The sequence below is a fragment of the Octopus sinensis genome, unplaced genomic scaffold, assembly GCF_006345805.1.
Source record: "Octopus sinensis unplaced genomic scaffold, ASM634580v1 Contig10934, whole genome shotgun sequence".
NCBI lineage: Eukaryota > Metazoa > Mollusca > Cephalopoda > Octopoda > Octopodidae > Octopus > Octopus sinensis.
Genome location: NW_021832230.1, coordinates 231,756 through 251,841, shown reverse-complemented (window position 1 = coordinate 251,841; position 20,086 = coordinate 231,756). Strand labels below are relative to the sequence as shown.

At 31.3% G+C, this 20,086-nt stretch overlaps 2 protein-coding genes and 2 long non-coding RNA genes across 4 annotated transcripts; 3 read left to right on the top strand and 1 right to left on the bottom strand.

The window, feature by feature from the left end:
• Positions 1 to 1,773: 1,773 nt before the first annotated feature.
• Positions 1,774 to 2,256, bottom strand: LOC115228695. The gene is made up of 3 exons (XR_003883243.1): positions 2,082 to 2,256; positions 1,905 to 2,051; positions 1,774 to 1,873 (listed from the first exon to the last, which is right to left on the bottom strand). It is a non-coding gene; the product is annotated as an uncharacterized LOC115228695 (long non-coding RNA).
• A 3,140-nt stretch (positions 2,257 to 5,396) lies between these two features.
• Positions 5,397 to 6,040, top strand: LOC118761231. Its single transcript, XM_036498997.1, has 3 exons — positions 5,397 to 5,414; positions 5,536 to 5,711; positions 5,771 to 6,040. The coding sequence occupies exons 1-3, from the start codon at positions 5,397 to 5,399 to the stop codon at positions 5,925 to 5,927; spliced, it is 351 nt and encodes a 116-aa protein (XP_036354890.1). The 3' UTR covers positions 5,928 to 6,040.
• Positions 6,041 to 14,689: 8,649 nt separating this feature from the next.
• LOC115228690 (ubiquitin carboxyl-terminal hydrolase 14-like) lies at positions 14,690 to 16,617 on the top strand. The gene is made up of 5 exons (XM_029799220.1): positions 14,690 to 14,699; positions 15,804 to 15,949; positions 15,981 to 16,010; positions 16,203 to 16,373; positions 16,456 to 16,617. Exons 1-5 carry the CDS (start codon positions 14,690 to 14,692, stop codon positions 16,615 to 16,617), a joined length of 519 nt encoding a protein of 172 aa, XP_029655080.1.
• Positions 16,618 to 16,626: 9 nt separating this feature from the next.
• LOC118761232 lies at positions 16,627 to 16,943 on the top strand. Its single transcript, XR_004997230.1, has 3 exons — positions 16,627 to 16,760; positions 16,792 to 16,851; positions 16,882 to 16,943. It is a non-coding gene; the product is annotated as an uncharacterized LOC118761232 (long non-coding RNA).
• The last annotated feature ends 3,143 nt before the right edge of the window (positions 16,944 to 20,086 follow it).

Below are 20,086 nucleotides of genomic sequence, written 5' to 3'. Positions count from 1 at the left end.
CTTTGACGCAATAAGAAAATTTGTGCCATCAGCTTCGCAAAATCTAAACCAAGAGCAATCCCCATATATTCCCTCACTGTCAAGAATAGCATATTTAAGTTCTCCATTATCAAAAACTAAGAGTGTCACTCATTGGTAAAAATACCTGTTTCTTTAATAAGGGCTTCTACTTTTATTGGAAGAGAAATTTCTCGACCACATTCGTTTTCCACACTGCAACTAAAGATACCTGATTCTTCATAGTTCTTGTCGAATACTAAATTTCTACCATCTCGGTAGTATGATCCATTATATTCAAAATTTATTGGAACCCCTCCTTTAAACCATCTGTTATGTCACACAGGTCATATATACAAATATTCTGCGACTGGCGTTGCTTTTATGGGACATTGAATAGTGTAATTTAAATGATTGAGTACAAAAGTTGTATCAGACATGTCCATCGTTGGTGGAAGGCAAGATGATTTTGTCCAAGAAAAAAGTATAATCAAGTAAAGCAACATTTTTGTTAATTAACGGAAATTTTATTCTAAATACTAGCTTAAATTTTATCTCTAAATATGGCATTGTCTTCAAAAATATTTTTAAACAGTCTTGTTGATATTATTAATTTCCGCAAAAAGATTTTGACTATCCATATCTTCTCCAATCACAATAAATTAAATAAATCACAGTTAACAGTACTTCCTAAACACGATTCTTTCTTAATTTACCATAATTGGCAACATAGTCATACTTGAAAAATTTAATTTCCAATTATTACAACTAATCAAAGACTTCCATGAGGAAACACGTCGAATTCAAAAAAATTGACTATCACTATTAAGTTGCCTATATGGATTCTGTTTTTAATCTACTTTTTTATTTAAATAAAAAGCAAATTTAACTCATACAATATTATAAGGTTTTCCGAGCTTTAACGTCGAAAGCGCAAGCATCAGTGTTGACGCATTAAACATTAATGTTAATGCACCAAGCATTTGTGTCAATTCTCGCATATAAGCAAGAATTAACGTTTTTTGGGAAATTCTGTGTTAGAGTAAGAGCTATATATGGACAAAAAAGGGAATACTATATCTTTATCAACCAAAAAACTGATTGTTGAACATACAATTAATGGAAAATCTAACAAAAAATTAGTGACTATCTACAGTCTCCATGTTTCCTGGGTATCTGAACGGCAACGTCGGTCTTGTCAGTGTTCATAATTGAGAACCATTCTCCGAGTTTTTCCGGTGCGATCTCCAATAGTCTGAAGGCGCGGATTTCTCAGTCGACACCAAGTCGACGCCATCAGTGTAAATAAAATTCGGTGAGTGGCCCCTCATATCAGCTTTTCAGCTCTCGCAAAGCAGCCTCGAGGTAGATCACAAACAGTAGAGGTGAGAGAGTCGCCTTGAGGGGTTCCCACATTGTTGTTCATAATAGATTGGCGAAATTTCATTAGAATTTGACAAAAACTGGCTTATTAGTATATTCTAAATAGAAAAGGTTTATCAAAAATAAGAGAATTGTTTTAAAAATCTGTGAATACAAAATAATTAGACTAGATCAAAAAATAAAGTTATCCCATTTCTCATACCCTTAAGATCAGCAAATCTGACATTCAAGTCAAGTATAATCTCTCCCTCTTCATCGATAAAAAACCAACGATCTAATATCCTTATAATGAATTTTAATGAAATCCATACCATAAGCAATCTTTGTTTTATCTGCATATAAAGAAAGAAGATCTGAAACTCTTTTCACTAAAATTTGAAAAATTAGACTAACGTCTGGCCCTAGTTTCAACCATGACATGAATTCCATTGGGAAATAGATTCACATTTTTATAAGGCGCCAATCTAATTATTAACATTTCTGGGTAACACTCCTAGTTGATATAAAATGTTTAATACAACTACATCGTCTTTGGTTGGTGAAAAAACCTTCATCGATTCAACAATATTTTCGAAGATAGGATCCGATCGAAGGGATCTGCGAGAAATGATTTTTGTTCTGCAAATGGGACAAGCCTTAGTTCCAGTATTAATAGATGTGGTTATGCAGTTCTGTAAAATATTTGATTATAAAATAACGACTTTGCAGTATCTGTGAAGGCAAGTCTTACTTATTAAAACGTCATCCATGACGTCCAAACATATCGGGCATATTATTTCCTCATATAATTTAGAAACTGCTGAAAATGATCTCTTTATTGTGGATCTATTTAGTTCATTTGACATTGGTCACAAGAATAATAATACAACACCGCAATTAAACGAGTAAAAAACCACAAGGAATAGAATTTGTTTTAATTAAGATTTTTGAGGAATCTGTCAATAATTTTAATTAATTAAACCATTTTAACAAAAATTATCAGAATCAAAATAATAAAATTAATGCGCACATAGATAGATTTAATAAATTCAATTAAACTACATAGAAAATATACGTATGGCATTTCAAATGTGGGCTGTCCGCTTCGAAATAGTCCTCCATAGCGGTGTTTGCCGGTGCCTAGAAATCCATCCTTAAAATGTATCCAAATAGCTTCCACTTGTATTCTGTAACTTTGAGAGATATTGGTGTGCTTGACGTCTTGGCATAAACCGTTTAACAGCTGAGCCTCGAATGCTATTTGGATGCTACGTGAAAATTGATCTCTATAGAACGAGTCTAGACTAAGATTGTTCGTATTATAAAGTCCCCATGTTTCTGAATTATAGAGGAAGATATGTTTCACCAGTGAATTGTATAAGAGTATCCGTGTTTGTATGCTGAGTCCTTTGTGTTTAGCTAATTTCCATTTAGGCTACGTAGTGCGCTGTTTGTGTGTGTTGTCCGCATAATTACGCCTTGTTTATCTCCCAATAGAGATCCAAGTTTCCTAACTTTTCTCGAGTGTTCGTTCAACTTGGAAATTTGTCTGACAAGTTCACTAAATTCTGTTTTCGCCACATCGACATTGAGGAACTACTCCAAAAGTTTATTTGGCATCACTCTCAATAGGCTTTCCAGAGCATTCCTCAAAAAAATAAAATTCACATCATTTCTATGTGCCACCACATTGAACTTTCCTTCATAGTATGGTATTAAGTCTCTCAATGCAGCTTCCAGATATACGACAAACAGCACAAGAGATAACGGGGGATATAAATAGTTCGGATATAAATAGTTCCGTCGAGATTTAATTCTTTGTAAAGTAATAATCGCCAGCACTATCTGTATGCATTCATGTGGATTACTGGCCCGAGGTTCTTTACTTTCCCTTTGATCGGTTTTGGACAGAGAACAGTATCCTTTGTCCCAGGGGGATGATCATTTATTTTAAATATTCCGTTAAAGAGGTCCGCTATGGTTACATGTAAGTTTTCACTTCCCTACTTAAGTAGTTCTGGTCTTAGTTCATCTGGTCCTGGACTTTTATTGTTTTGAGCTTAGCACATGGTCTTTGAACATTCTCAGAAATTATTTCCAACTGCTTCATAGTACCTTCCATTGTCCTTCAAAACTTTCATTGCCTGAATCTGAATCTCAGTCCGTTCCTTGACATAAAGGAAAAATATAGTGTTATTTGTTCATTACATTAATATTTTTTTAATTAAAATCAGATTTGTAAATAAACTTAGTTTATCGTTCGCTTGTTGTGGTTCTTATTTGTATCACATATAATAGATGGGTAAAATACGTCGCAGCCGAAAGCCTGCACCCGAAGGCTGGGAAGAAATTGAGCCCAAAATAAATGAACTAGAAGACCGTATGAGAGAAGGTAACAGAATTATAGCTTATATAATTTAGTCGAAAATGAACCACACGAAGGAAAAAGAAAAGTAGAATCTCTGTGGCCGATTTTTAAAATTCAAAACCAAAAATCTCGATATATCTTCGATCTCTATAATAAAAACAAATCAATTAGTAAAGGTGCTTTAATAATATTCCGAATATTTTAGAATTATTCCAATATTGTATTGACGAAAAAATTGCTGACGGAAATCTGATTGCAAAATGGAAAAAGAACGGATTTGAGAATTTGTGCTGTCTGAGGTGTATTCAGCCAACAGACACTAATTTTAATACAAATTGTATTTGCAGAGTTCCAAAAACCAAATTGGAAAGGGTTTTAAAATAGTTTTTGTTATTTTTCATACAGGGCAGAATAATTGAATGTGTTCATTGTGGATGTCGTGGATGCAGTGGCTGATTTTTTCCTGTTTTGTTTAAATAAGATTTTTAGTTTTTTTAAATTATTATGTCAGGACTGTATGTAGTTCACTACAACAAGATACTTATAACTTTGTGCTCATCCAAGACTTGACCAATAGTTTTTGTTAAATGACTCGAAATTTTTGAAATCGAATGGATGCTTTCTATACGCTGAGCGAATTTCTTGATATCGTCAATAATTGTTTATTATATAACCGGTGTGATGTTTTATCGATATTTTAGGTCATTGAGAAATCTATCCGGTCTTTCCGGAGTGACCGACCTATTTATCGATCGGGACCAGTAACCGCCCAGCTTGCTCCAGACAGAAAATAGACGTTTCCTCAGAAGAGTTAGAGTACCTAGAGCAGTCGTCTCGTTGTATCGGACGTCAAAAAATTTCTGTAACAGTCTCTTATTTTTTTAATAAAAATTTCTGTCTGTCTGTTCTATCAACATTTTTTTGAACTAGCAGGGAGTACTTAGCTGTACAAACAGAGAACGAAGATAATGGAGATATGCTCACCACATAATATGCTCTTCTATGGCTTAACACTTCTTATATCAAATTTGTCGTATTGTAGATGTCCTCTACATACGTGAAACGAACTTGATTAACCACAAAGGCAATCGAATTACATCTTTACTTCACATCTACACATATAGTCACTGAGTCTCAGTACGTTGTTGAGGTATTTATTTGTTGGTTAATGTAACATTTTGTTAATTCTCAAGTAAAATGATAAAAATGCTTGGTTTTTACAAACCTAGTCTGTGATGAGTTTCACTAGCATTAAACATAAAAGACCTTTTTATATTGAAAAGACATGAATTAAATATTTTTTGAATATTATTACGCGCAATCTATTTCCGAAAAGAGAAATGTACTCAAAACAGAGTTAGTTTATTTTGAAATTATTTTCTGTACAAAAAAACTTTTTAATTAAAATTTTTTTAAATAAAATAGTATGAATTGACCTATGTGGCTAATTATTTGATGTGTACAAAGGAAGATAAAGAGTTACTTGAATTACTGACATGTAATTAAAATATTTTGTTTACTAGAATAGTGAACGACGACGAATTGATTTCAGATGAAGTAATGAAACTTTCTCTTAATAAGGTTGATTAGCTCAATAGCTATGCTATTTAGGACATAAGCCTCGACGATTATATTAAAGATGCTAAGAAACAATTGGAACAATCCAAAGATGTCGCTATTCAGACATGTTTTTATTAGATAATAACATTTTAGATTTAAAGGAGGCAAAAAATGTAAATATTGTCAGGAAAAAAATTTCAGAATGTGATAAAGTTCTCGAAGTATTTTATTCATTTATGAATAACTAGAAAATAGAAACATTTCTATGTGGATTCTTAAAAAATATTAACACTCTCAACGAGGAAATTACTTCTCTTCAAAGTCAGTCTCAGGGAATTCAAATTGTCACTAAAAATTGTCAGTCAATTTCAAATCGGCTTGGACCAATTCTCGACGAGCTTACAGTACCTGATTCAGTGATGAGGTTTCATTATCACATATTTAAATTTTTCTAATTATTTTAATTAATGGAATATGTTTTAGAATTATAATTAACTTGCCAGTCACTGAAAGCGAGTTTAAAAACCAACTTGAAATGTTAGATCGAAAAATGCAATTTATAACGAATTTTGACGAGGAAAAACCAAAAGCTTGTCAAGAGGTGATTGAAAATTTAGAAATAGTCATAAAACATGTTTGATATTAATTTTCCATTAAGGCTTCTACAAAAATACATGATTTTTTGAATTCAAAAATATATGAACTGCGAGGGACTCTTTCAAATTATCAATACCTTCAGGAAACACTTATGGAGCACAGGTTTGTTTCTTATAATTATTTTTAGAGATTTATATACCTTTCTGCTTGCTCATAGACCTGACTGTGCTCTTAAAATCTTAGAAGAGTATGGAAATACTATGAAATGCCTTTATTATTCTTATTTCAAAGCATATAGCAAAGCCCTTTCCGATTTAATCGTTGTTCTATTATTTTTTTTCTTAGGTCGTAGATCATCGGACAAATGGAAAAATTTTATTAGCCAGCGTTAAAGAAAGAAGAAAAAGTTTTATTTTATACTTCTATTTTTAGATATCTTTACTAATACTATTGTAAATTCATCTTCTGGAAACATTTCGCGTAGTGCTTCTCTCTTCTCCATCGACCGAAGGGACGAAGTTCTTAATGATATTATGGGACAGGTGATAGTTCCCTATATCGATCAGAATAATATGAAAAATGTATTTGTAGTACTAAGTGTCTTCTTAGCATAACTACGAAGTACTTTTGCGGAGTGAACAATATGCTCTTTTGGCAAATTATTCTCGCGAATTTATATTTTTGAATGATTTTTTTATTCTTCGTGACAATGAATTGTTATCCTTCCTCCACTCTAAGATTATTGATTCCACGTGCCACTTTTTGACGGTTCGTTAATTCCAATTATTTGTAGAAGTTGATGGCGACTAACATTTCCAATTCTTTTGACGTCATTGGAATGCTTCTTTGCTCCCAGATTTTACTTAAATTAAAAAACGCAGCAAATGAAGATAAAATTTATTCGATGGATAGGTATTTTATTAATTAGTATTTTTAATTTAAATAATGAATTGAAGCCATAAAATAGCGCGAAACCATATTTAAATTATGCTTAATTGACATTTTTAGCTACTGGCTTATGGCCTATCAGATGTTTTGGGAGAGATTTGTCTGTATTTTTGGGCTGAATCTCGACAGTCTGAGAAATTTCGATATGCGAGATCTGGGAGGAATGGATTATTCGCCACATTCTCCATTTTTTGTGAATTACCATAATTTTAATACTAGGTTGTTCGTCGCTGTGCCGAATTATTATCTTCGCTAACGGCTATTAATAAACGAGGATATTCACAAACTCTATACGTATATATTGAACAGTTGTGGACTCAAACTGACATTTTCATTCAAAGAATGGCTTCTTTCTTTCCAAAGTCATTGGATCAGTTTTCACTTGCAATCAACAACTACGATGTGATTCTTTCTACTCTCCTTGTTTTCATTTTTATTTTACGCATTAGTTTCATGTGACTTCCAGCAGTGAAGTGGAGGCATGCCAAAATAAATTGAACAAGTGGTGTAAAGATTACAGTGAGGAAATACTTCTTATTTTCTTTTCCGATTTGATTGTATTTGTTAAAAAATATGAAGAAATTGCTATTGACCAGATTGATAGTTTTATTATTATTACTACTTTAGAGTTGAGTTATGATTCTTGTTTGGAACGAGTCATTAAACATTTTAATACTCATTGGAAGTCTCTTATTGAGAAGATTTGTTCTGATGTGACGCTTTCATTTTCTAATTTTACGAATGGGTCAAATATTTTAAAGGTAGATCAAATGTTTTTTATCTCAGGGAATTTTGGCTTTATTGGTAAATTATTATAGTCGTTTCTGCTCAATTGTTGGACAGTGCGGACCCCTTCCATCGGATATTATATCAGTGCATAATCTTATTGTGCAGATTAAAAGACATAAGAAAAATTTTTAGTAGTTGTGGGAACATTTTTTTAATATTATTATTGAGGAATTGTTTATTAGTTTACATTTATGGGACAAACTCATTATTTTTACATTTATTTTGCAATGTTAGTATAGTCAGGATTTCAGTATGAATATTTGAGTATGAATTAAGGCACGTGGGGTTAATAGTAAATAATTATTTTTAGGATAAAAAATAGTCACCCCTCTATTTTTGTCATCAGCCAAAATAACGAAATACTCAACATAAAAATAAAGATTCTTTCTTAATTTTTGGTATTATTAGCTAGTCTAAAAATCATTTTTTATTGACGAAGATATTCATTATGTCAACAGTAAATAAGTTAACAAATAAAATGAGTACAACTTCACTAAGGAATTGGTATATGGACATGATTTAGATTAACAAAAAGTCATTTCATCACTATAGAACTTTTTTACTCAAGAAAACTCAAAACAAGTAGTCATTTTTTATTTATAACGAAAAGTTAATTAATATTTCGAAGATAACCAGCAATACGAGATTGAATAAAATTAAGAAAATCATTATCCAAGTTGTTTAGACTAATAGAAAGAAAAACAGTTTTTCCACATATCATTGAAAGTCTCGAAGCAATACAACTATAATTACTCTCGTCATTACTTTCCCACAAACTGTATGATGGATGATCCGAGAATATGGGGGAACTCATGTACAGTGACGATAAAACGGGCAAAGTTCCTATCCATACTATTAAAAAACCAGGCATATTTGTTATATGAAATGATACTTCCTGATCGTCGAAACTTTCTTTAAAATCGTAAAATAACGGATTCTCACACATTGAACAAAACCAATATTATTTAAATTTAAAAATATACTTTATTAACCAAAGAACAGAGATAAATAAAAGTTAACTAAATTAATCTAATGACTTATCCCTTGCGAACTATGGAAATTAGTTCTTTTGCTTCTAGTCGAAGAAACACCTCGAAGAGAGTTTTTTTCAACCGGTCCATCTGCCCATGAGAAATTAGGGGGCTAAATCTGCGTGCATTAATAAATACACTCTTTAAAGTCCTCTCAGGCCAGTGGACTTTATATAGGCCTGAATGTACCTATTGACTCCTAACTACCTGAGATAGCCCTTGTGGTACTTTGATAGAATTGATACCAAAGTGAAATTAATACCAAACAATATGGGATTAATAGCAAACTAAATGGGATTAACACCAAAAAATTCTTTGTTTAAAATTTTATGTTAACCATATGTCACCGTCCAGACCGGCCGGGGCGCCAGATCGGTCAGGTCAATTATCTAAATACAAAACAAATATTTTTCCTACAAAAAATTTCATTGCAAAAAAATATTGATAATAAAAAAATAAAATCTTATTAATAAAAAAGTTCTAAAAAGTTGAAAAGATTAGCATTAATCAATGGTTTTAGTTGAATTAACTCGAGACACCCTCGAAAAAATTAGGGAGTATTTGGAATCAGGCCACCTTGATGATTCCTTGAGTTCGGAAGAAAGGGCATGAATACGGAGATATGCCAAAAAATTTAGTTTCAAGGAGAACAACACCTACATTTCTAAAAATGGCTCAAAGTTGCGTTTTTTTGTATCGAAGACACTGAACTTAAGTTAAAATTCATTGAAGTAGTGTATTTGTTTATTTAAATTAGGCTCAACACAATCTTAATCACTTTGGAAGTGATAAATTGTACAGTTTATTTACACTCACCATTTATGGTGCCAGACGTACTGATGTGGTATCTAAATGTGTTTATTGTCAGGTAAATTACCAATTTTATTAATTCTAGTCGAAACGATTGCTTGCGACTAAACCAGCAATAACGTCTATTATTGCTTCTTCCCCAGTTGTAAAATCGGGAGAAAAAATGAAAAGGCGGAGAAAATGGAAATATGATGAAGTTGAAAGTGGCGATGAAATTTTAATACGCCATGATGGGAATGCAAACCCGGGTTATAGAAAATACCCATTATACGACGAGATATCTGCACAAAAATATATTGTGAAAACAGGGATCGAGAACTCGTAACGATAATTAATGAAGAGGATGAAAAAGATCAAAGGATACATATTAGCAGAGTAAAAAAACTTTAACTGCAAATATTCATGGGGTTCGTTCTGTGTTTTTTCTCGTGTCATGTTTACTTAATTGTGAAATAATTGTGCCATTGTTACAAATTCGACGCGGCCGAAGGCCGCATAGGGAAAAATATTCAGATTGAATCATCCAGCAGTTGGCCGGATTGTATTTTAAAGTTTTAATGATAAAAATAGAAATTTACAACATTTTTAAAAATTAAAAATGGATTGTTCTAATAAGCTTTATTGTTGAGAATTGTTTGGCTAACCTTGATTAAAGCGTTTTTAAATAAAATGCAAAATCAATACGGTAATTATCTGGAAATGACTGGATGTTGGTTTTTTATGAACACAGTAACTTCAATATTTTGGCAAAAATAATATTAAAATCAACAAAAGAATGAACAGAAAAAGAAAATAACTTCCGAAAGGTAGTTTCTATTAAAAATTTTATACATAACCGATCTGGCGCCCCGACCTATCTGGACGGTGACACCATATTTAGTGTGTCGGCAATATTTCCCTGTATTCCAGAAATAAAGCTTACACAATCTTTTAATGTAATGGTTTTCATTTTATCTACAATTATTTGTTCAAGTACTTAGATCGAGATGTCGAGCGATACTTGATTTTGATATTGATAATTTTGGAAAATTTAATTCAAATTTTCGTTTTAATCTATGAAGGGTAATTGTGTTATCGTCTTCAATGCATGATATAAAAAAGTCTACATGTTCTTTGTCAATTTTTTTCTATAATTTCCATCTCTCGTGTCAGGTTTAACTCCATCCTTTATCTAACGATATGCTGTTGTTCTCGAGATATTGAGTTCAAGTGCTGTTTTTTTCCAATCCCCACCTGATTCTGCAGCTGAAATTAAATGTATTTTTTTATGCATTTGATTTTTCTCCTCCAATGATTTACGTGGCATTTTTATTTGCTGCGTCGAATTATAATATTTATAATAAACGTAATCCTTTATTAATCCCATTTAGTTCGTTATTAATCTCACTTAGTTTGATGTTAATCATTTGAACAAAATCCAAAAGATAGTTTCCTCGTTATCGAACAATGGAAAAATTGTTTTGAATGCAAAGAAGGCGATAAATTTTGATTCACTGGAGCGGAACCTAGCAAACATAGCATTTTACAAATGTCTAATCGAATGAAAAAAGAAATGTGAAGATACTTTTTATACTGTTAAAGATGCTATTCAAAGTATTAATTCTATCGACTTTAAGGAAGATCCATGTGAGATTGCATAATATTAAAAAAAAGAACAAATTCAATGCCATGGAATAGCATTCAAGAAGCTAATTTGGGAGATTTCCCTACTGAATTATTAGTGTATATGGAAATGTCCGGGAAAATTTTATTTAAAATTTTGAATTTTTCAATATTTTAATTTAGATAACTACAAGTCCAAAAAATTACAAAATAAGATTTGTTACTAAAAATCTGGTTATTTTTAAATTTTTAGTCCCGATTTTTGGTTCCCGCCTGCAAAAAAGGGCCAAAAAATTGCTGAATTTATCTGGCCATAAAGTCATATTTTCTATTGAAATCAAATAATTGGATTACAATTATTTTTAATTTAGTGACCTTAAAGATTTTTTAAAAAGTGATTAGAATGGACTTTGAAATATGTAAGCTTTTAATCCGCTTTTATTATGTTTAGTTTCGATTTTAACCAGGATTGTAATTGTTAATTATTTAAATTATCTCATTATTAAAAAATCAATGTCATGTAGATAAATTTCTTTTTTAGTTCACCATGAGGAAACATCAAGATAGATTACATAAAACCAAGATTCTAATCGAAACTAGGAAAATCTTATTTTCCTCGTTACACAAAGGCGGAAAAAGTATCATAGTAAAAGATTGTTGATATTAAGCTAAGAATTTTTTTATAAATGTTATTGATTCTTTGTATCCAGAAAAAAAATAATTGATAAAAAAAATTGCTAGTTAATAATAGTGGATCATAATTAATGCAATTTTTCATTTCAGTCTAAACTAATTAAAATTTAATCAAACTGCAGTTTATTTTTTATTTATAGATTGGATATAAATAGGAAGAAAGTAATAAGAATAATTTAATTTAGAAAAAAACAGCGTTCATTGATTTTTAGTTTAGATGATATATAAACGGATTTGAGAAATTTTTTTTAATTTTTTGGCTTGAAGGTTTTGGGGGACCACATCATGTGAGTCGAGGACTTTCTTGTTGTTCATTTTAACAAAAACGCAGAAAATAATTTTTTTTAAATTTTTGGCTTGAAGGTTTTGGGGGACCACATCATGTAAGTCGAGGACTTTCTTGTTGTTCATTTTAACAAAAACGCAGAAAATAATTTTTTTTAATTTTTTGGCTTGAAGGTTTTGGGGGACCACATCATGTGAGTCGAGGACTTTCTTGTTGGTCATTTTAACAAAAACGCAGAAAATAATTTTTTTATGTGCCTCATTATCGAATAACTACAAAAGGGAAGGTTTTGACAATTTGATCTGGTTTGTAACAATTTGAATGTGGGTGTGCACAGACAGACAGACAGACACACAGACAGACAGACACCATACCATTTTATTATTAAGATCAACCTTTTATTGTGCCTCATTATCGAATAACTACAAAAGGGAAGGTTTTGACAATTTGATCTGGTTTGTAACAATTTGAATGTGGGTGTGCACAGACAGACAGACAGACACACAGACAGACAGACAGACACACACCATACCATTTTATTATTAAGATTTGAGAAACGTGTTGATTAATAATTCTAATTCCAGAAAATAAAAATAAACATTTCCAAAATACAAGAGTAGCTCTAACAAAACAATTTTCATTTTTCAATACATAATTTTATCCAAAAACATTCAAACAGAAAATATCAAAATTACTTTAAACATAAATTCTTACATTTACATCAGCTATACATTACCCCTCTCAAGATCTTACAATTAATTCAGGGATCAAAATTATGAAAAAATCTGTATCTTTTATCGTTAGAAATCCGATAAAAACATTTCTTGGGTTGAGAAAAAGGCCAGAACTTATGAGCAGCGTTCTAAATTTCTAAAAATGTCGAGTCCTTGGTTTTGGAGGAAGTTGATGGAGTTAATGTTTTGGGTTTCCGTCCTGAAAATGTGAAGAGTAGTACTTGTTATCCCAAAGCATGTTAAATTGCCACGTATGGGTGCCGACAGGGCTGCGTCCATACCTAATCATATTATGTGACATGGTTTGCGCGATACCTATGGGCCGCGCGATACCTGACGTGACCTTGAAATGTGCAATTATGACATTGATGGGATTAATTATAAAATCTTTTAATTAGACCGCGACTCATTCTTATCATTTAATAATTTACTAAATTAGCTAAAGACTCTCTCATTTTGACAAAAAATTATATTTGTAAGAATTTAATTATCGAAAATTAATTTTTTTGGTGGGAAACCTAAATTTCTTGAGTTATTTCTAGCGTGCAAGTATGTTTTGCAGCAATGTCCTCGTACAAAGTTATGTAAAGAATAGTTTGGAATATCAAATTTTAAAAGATGTTTTACAGGATAAATTTCCTGAACATCTTACAAAGCAAAAAAATATAGACTAGTTAAGAAAATTGAAAATTTTACTGTAATTAATGAAAGGTATCATACAAATTGTAAATGTATAGATTGTATCTTAAATGTGCGAATTCAGATCACAAGCTAGTGATTTGTCTGGACAATGAACCCGAATGGAGATCGTTGCTAAAAGTTTGCATGACTTCTTGCATGGAGGAGTTAACAAAATTGAATATGAATGTCGACAACGATATTTCACAGTTAAAAATGAGATTATTCGAAAAGTCATTCGAAACTGTGAAATTTGTAAATTTGCGCGACCCTTAAAAGTTTTAACTTTTTTAAATCCTAGATTGGAGATATAAATAACCATGTCTTTGCATCTTGCCCAAATGAAAGATTTCAGATATATCTTATAGATCTGAAAAGTTTTTCTACTATAAATAAAAATTTTAAATGGATTTTAACGGTCATTGACGTATATAGCAGGTTAGTTTTTTTAACAATTTTTATAGATTTGCATTACAATATTGACATTAAGTTAAGCTGCAAGGTCACGTCAGGTATCGCGCGGCCCATAGGTATCACGCAAACCATGTCACATATTACAATTAATTTAGGGATCAAAATTATGAAAATATTAAATATTGAAACATTTCCAAAATACAAGAGTAGTTCTAACAAAACAATTTTCATTTTTCAATACATAATTTTATTCAAACTCAAGATCTTACAATTAATTCAGGGATCAAAATTATGGAAAAATCTGTATCTTTTATCGTTAGAAATCCGATAAAAACGTTTCTTGGGTTGAGAACTAGGCCAGAACTGATGAGCAGCGTTCCAAATTTCGTTGGATCTATTCCGTGTTTTTTGTACATAAAAATGTCAAGTCTTTGGTTTAACGTTTTGGGTTTCCGTCCTGAAAATGTGAAAGAGTAGTACTTGTAATCCCAAAGCATGTTAAATTGCCACGTGTGGGTGCCGACAGGGCTGCGTCCATACCTAATCATCTTACAATTAATTTAGGGATCAAAATTATGAAAATATTAAATATTGAAACATTTCCAAAATAAAATTTTAAACAAAGAATTTTTTGGTGTTAATCTTATTTAGTTTGCTATTAATCCCATATTGTTTGGTATTAATTCCACTTAGTTTGATGTTAATCTCATTTAGTTTTCTGCTAATCCCACTTAGTTTGATGTTAATCACACTTAGTTTGACGTTAATCCCATTTAGTTTTCTGCTTATTTCACTTAGTTTGGTGTTAATCCCATTTAGTATGGAAAATGGTATAGTGTTCTCTACCACAGATTACAGGTTATGACTTTGCAGCTTTCTGAAATGTCTAATACCATACATGTTGCACAGCAAAAAGTGTAAAATTTAATAAATAGCAGTAGAAATACAGTCAGTTTACCGGAATTCTTCATAATCTTAGTTTAATGTTTTAACTAAAGGAATTACTTTCCTCTGTTTTTCACCTCACGTAGAATCGATCGTATCAACCTGTATAAAGAAGATCAATTTTGTAAAAGCCTTCCTTTGGAACTGTGGGAGAACTTATCCGCCAGGGGTAGAGACCCTTTACAAGCAGTATATCGAGCCAACAATAGACTATGCATGTGCTGTTTGGGGCTGTAACCTGACGGCAACGAACCGACTAAAAATCGAAAAAATTCAAGAAAGATCTATCAACCTACTGAAGGACCATACCGATAGGGAAATTGTCCATAGAACACTGGAGTCTCTCGTAGAGGCAAATGGGGGGATCGTGGAAATGGACCACAAACCATTCACCGTACATACAGAAAGTGTGTGGGGTCACGGTCGGAACATCGTGAAAAGATGGCTCGACTGTTGAGAAGTGTCGGAATCACCTGAACGTGTTAGTTAATGGTTAAGACGGTGATTTTGTTTGGCTTAAATAATAATAATAATAAATTAAATGGTCCAAATCAATTTTTATGGACACAAGTTTTCAGTCGTATTTTTTTTACTTTATTTTTAATTTAGTCAAGTCAAACAAAAAAGAGAAAAGATTAATCACAGAGTGGATGAACAGGAAATTTTCACGTAGTATCGCGAGCGATATCAATTGATAGAGCCAGCATTTTTTTACTCGGAATATATTACAAATTTTTTAACATTAATCCAGGTTTCATTTATTATTTAATTTGTTTAATAGAGTTATGTAATAAAATCGTGTAATTTATTATTATTCAAACAAAATGACATTTAATTAATATTTAAGTCATTGAGTTATTGCTCTCTTGTTGTACAGTATTATTTAATTTGTCTCTAAAGTATGATTATATTTTTTAACTCTAATACTTTATTCTAGATTCAAATCAAATGCCAATATATAAAGGTATTTTAACTTGTAACAATTTTAGTAAATGTAAAATGGGTATCACAAGTATTTAACAATATCACGCTTGACACCGATGAGCCCACAATAGTATTCAAAGCACAATTGATGACTTTGACCAATGTGTGTGTTGAACGACAGAAACTTATTATTAAAGGAAAACTTATTGAAGTAATCATTATTATTTTAAAAAACTTGATAGGATGATTGGGAGGATATCAAAGTTATAGATGTAAGCATTAAAAAGCATTTTGTGTCATCATAAGTAAGAAACCACTACTTATTTAAATATTTATAATTTTAACTAATTAGATGCTAATATTTGAAAATAATAACTATCTAAGAGTCGCTAATTACCTGGCTATTTTTTTCTTATGATTATTATAAAGAAAATATTTTTATTGAACTAAACTGTTGTATATAGGGGCAGACGATTATTTTGCTCGGACAGGCAGGAGATGTTGCCCCACTAAATCCGTGTACTGTTAATTCTAAAAGTGATTCTCCTGCCAAAATAGCGCCTCCATCAGAAGAAAAATCAGATTTCAGTGCGTCATATTTAGCATTCAACAAACTTAGAAATAGACATCATGAGGTAATTTTTCTCGCTATGGTTCCATAAGGTTATTCCCTTGGAAAATAATGACAATACGTGCTATCTTAACTCTGTTCTTCAGTGCCTATGGGCTATTCCAGAAATAATTGAAGCCCTCTCTTTCAATGTTGGAAAATTGCCAATGCTACCTCTAATTTACAAGGAAGTGTCGCTTTTTTGTGAAACCAAGCCTAAAGAATCAAATATTTATAATCAACTTTTAGAAAGTAATTTTGTGTTGTAATACTTTAAGTAATGAGGTATTTATTCATATGTACAACCAGCGGTGAGGCTGTTTTTATGTTAAAGTTATTCATTGCTGAATTACATCGATTGTTTCCTCGCTATGCTGAGAAGGACATGACGACCCAGCATTTTTTACAACATGTTTGCTTTTATTTGTTTTTTTATTGAAAAGGATGCAGCAGAGTTTTTAAATGACATGCTGACTGTTCTAAAGGATGGTTTAAAAATTGACGTACAAATTTTTTATCAAATAAAATTTTAGTGTCAAAAAATACAAGACAAGAACTTTATTCATATGTTCTTTGGAATTGAAATAGAATCAAAGTATTATTTTTATCAAGTTAAACAGAACCTCGAATGATGACGAGGAATTCATGTCTGAGGAGGTTGAATACCAACTCTCTTGTGGTATAACAAGGAATGTTGACCATCTAACAAAAGGAATTGAGATGGTGTCTACTGTCTAATTACAATTTTAGACATTGGAAAGCAATCTTCGTTTTTTCTCAGCTAAACATCAAGAAGAGAGAGATTATGTTCGAATAGTATTTTCTAGTTAGTACAATTATCTAGAGTCGTTTAAAACGTCTGCCAGCTTATTTAATAGTCCAGTTTAACCGATTTTATTATAAAGAAGACACTAAAACTAATGCAAAGATTCTGAAAAAAGTGGGTTTCCCTAAAATATTGGATCTCTACCCATTATGCACTCCTCATCTGCAAAATCAAATGATCCCTTTTCGAACTAAAATTGAAAATTTTGACAAGAATTTTGGTTCTAAAGATGAATCCCCGTCAATTAAATTTAATTCAGACGTGCATCAACCTTATTGGTTCGATGATGGTATAATCATTTGATAATTTTTATAGATTTTGGGTCAAATGCGTCGGGAATGTATCAATTGCGCTCTGTAGTGACTCACATGGGACGAACTTCCAATTCTGGCCATTATGTAGCCTGGATTAGACGAGAGAGTTATAGATTTGTGTTTATAATTAGACGATGTTTGGATCAAAGCGAATGATACGACACTATCAAATCATTGCTTTGACGACGTCGTTAAAACGTCGGGTGGTACTGGAGATTGGCATATTGCTTATATTCTCATTTATGGTCCGCGATTTGTGCCCATTTAGTATAATTCTGAATTATTTTGTTGGGAATTTCTTATTAAAATATTTCTAGTTAATGCTTTTATTAAAAAAATGAAAGGGAAGGATCATTTATTTGCAAAGAGGACTGCTTGGCTGTTCCTACGTAGAATTGAAATTTAAATTGTTTCCGTTTTCAAATGGAGAATTGTAAATCTGTAGATTTTTTAGTTCTATTATACGAATATCTCTTTTTTATCAATGGTTTTGGAATCCTCTGGGAGTTGGTAGTTCTTTGTCTTGTCGAGATTAAATATAAGGATAAGCAAATTCCTGGGCAGTGAAGCAATGATGTGGACCTTTTATGGTGTATTAGTTTTATAATAGTGATTTCCTTAAAATTGACTTTTCTTATTTTGTCTTTTTTTATAATAAGCACATCTTTAAAAATTTTCCAAGAAATATTTTTGTAACAAACATAAACTTATCGAAATCTGAATTTTTACAGGAAATGGATTTTTTAATACAGTTAAAAGCATGTTTTTTCTTATGTTTTTCCTGAATAGTACTGTCTTAGTTCAGCCTATGGATTTTCATTGTAAAATCTTTTAAACGTATTTTAACAAACATAAAATTATCTATTCTATAGATTTAGCTGAACATAAAAACTATTCTGTTTATAAATATTACAAGATACTCACTCTAAAAATACCACAATTTTCGTGAAAATGGCATAGGAGCACGTTTCTAAACAAACGATCAATAATTACTTTTGAAATTTAAATAATATACAATTTGCACAATTAAAAAATATTCCTAATGAAAAAACGGATATTTTTGATCTGTTGGAAATAGAAGAATTTCTTAATTATGGATAAGAAAATAATGCAATTGAAATAGTCTACTTCAGCCGCACTCGAAAAGAAAAATAGATGGAGCAGAGACACATGTCATCGTTTGGATTGTCTTCCTTTGGATTAGTTAGTTTTCTAATAACATGTTCTCTCTTTGTTTTGATCTTATGTGGCTAACCCAAGCGAGATGTTAACATTTCGTTCTCATCTTGCGGCAGGGCTTCTTGTTGTTGTTGTTAATTGAAATAGTAAATGTGAAAATTCACAAAATAAAACTTTGGAAAATAATAATGATGAAATAGAATATTCAATGCCAAATAACAAGAGTGAAATCGCGGTCAGACTAACTGCAATTGAAAATAAATTGTTCGAAGATATTAAAAACAAACATGAAGCTTTGGTAGATTTCTCTAATCAGATGTTATAAAAAAGTGTTTTAATGTAAAAAAACAGATGGGAATCGAATTTTATTTTCAGAAACGTTTGTAATGAGATAAAATTTATTTTGATTTTAGTCTCAAATTGGCCAAAAATTTTTGAAGAACCAAAAATTGCCAATTCAGGATATTATGCCCGATCCAAAAGAGCTTTCCGTGGAAGACCTAGAGTTACTTTACCTACCGCGTTAAACGAAGACTTGACAGGAGTAAACAAAAGACTGAAAAGTGGGGACGATCTTGATTCATTACGGACTATAGCAAAGAACAGGGGGCTTGGAAACGGATGTGTGTGAGGATACTGTGGCACAAGGAAAACTTAATTAAATTTATGATTTTCCGTCAGTCCTATATAATAATTTCTAATTTTACTCTTAAAAAAATTTCTAATTTAACGCAAACACTTGATTTCCAATTTCTATCTTGAGGAAGCATTTAAAGTAAACTAACTAAAATAGAAATCTTTGTGAGAAGTAATCTATTTGCTTTGAAATTAAAAAATTTGCGAATTCGGAACTTTCTAATAATTATTTTAATATATAAAATAATTTTGCTTTTTCAAAATCTCATTAATAAATTATTATATTCTTTTAATTATTACTGCTTTGTTGTGTAATTGTTTACAATGTCAAGCTACACTGATATGCACGATACAGAAGATGAAAGAACAGTAAATGCATAATAATATTATATGCGTAGTTAGCTGTATTAGAACAAGAAATAGAAGATTTAAAGAAGCTTCTTTCTGATAAGAAATCTGAAGCAAGTGCACTAAGAGAACGTTTAAACTTACCAACCCTCGGTCTAATCAAAACGGATCTAAAAGACCAATTACAGACCATCAAGGATTCAACATTGTAATGAATTTAATTCTATTTTCTAGATATGCTAAAACAAACAAAACTATCAATCAGATTCAAAGTTCAATATCCAACTCTGAAACAGTCAAAAAAATACAGTCAAATCCAATGTGAAATATCCACTCGTAATTAAATAGGGTCTCGACTGCTTACGACTATATTGGCAGTATAGGAAAATCCGTGAGTGAATACACGTTATCCTTATTATCTTAAAGTAAACATAG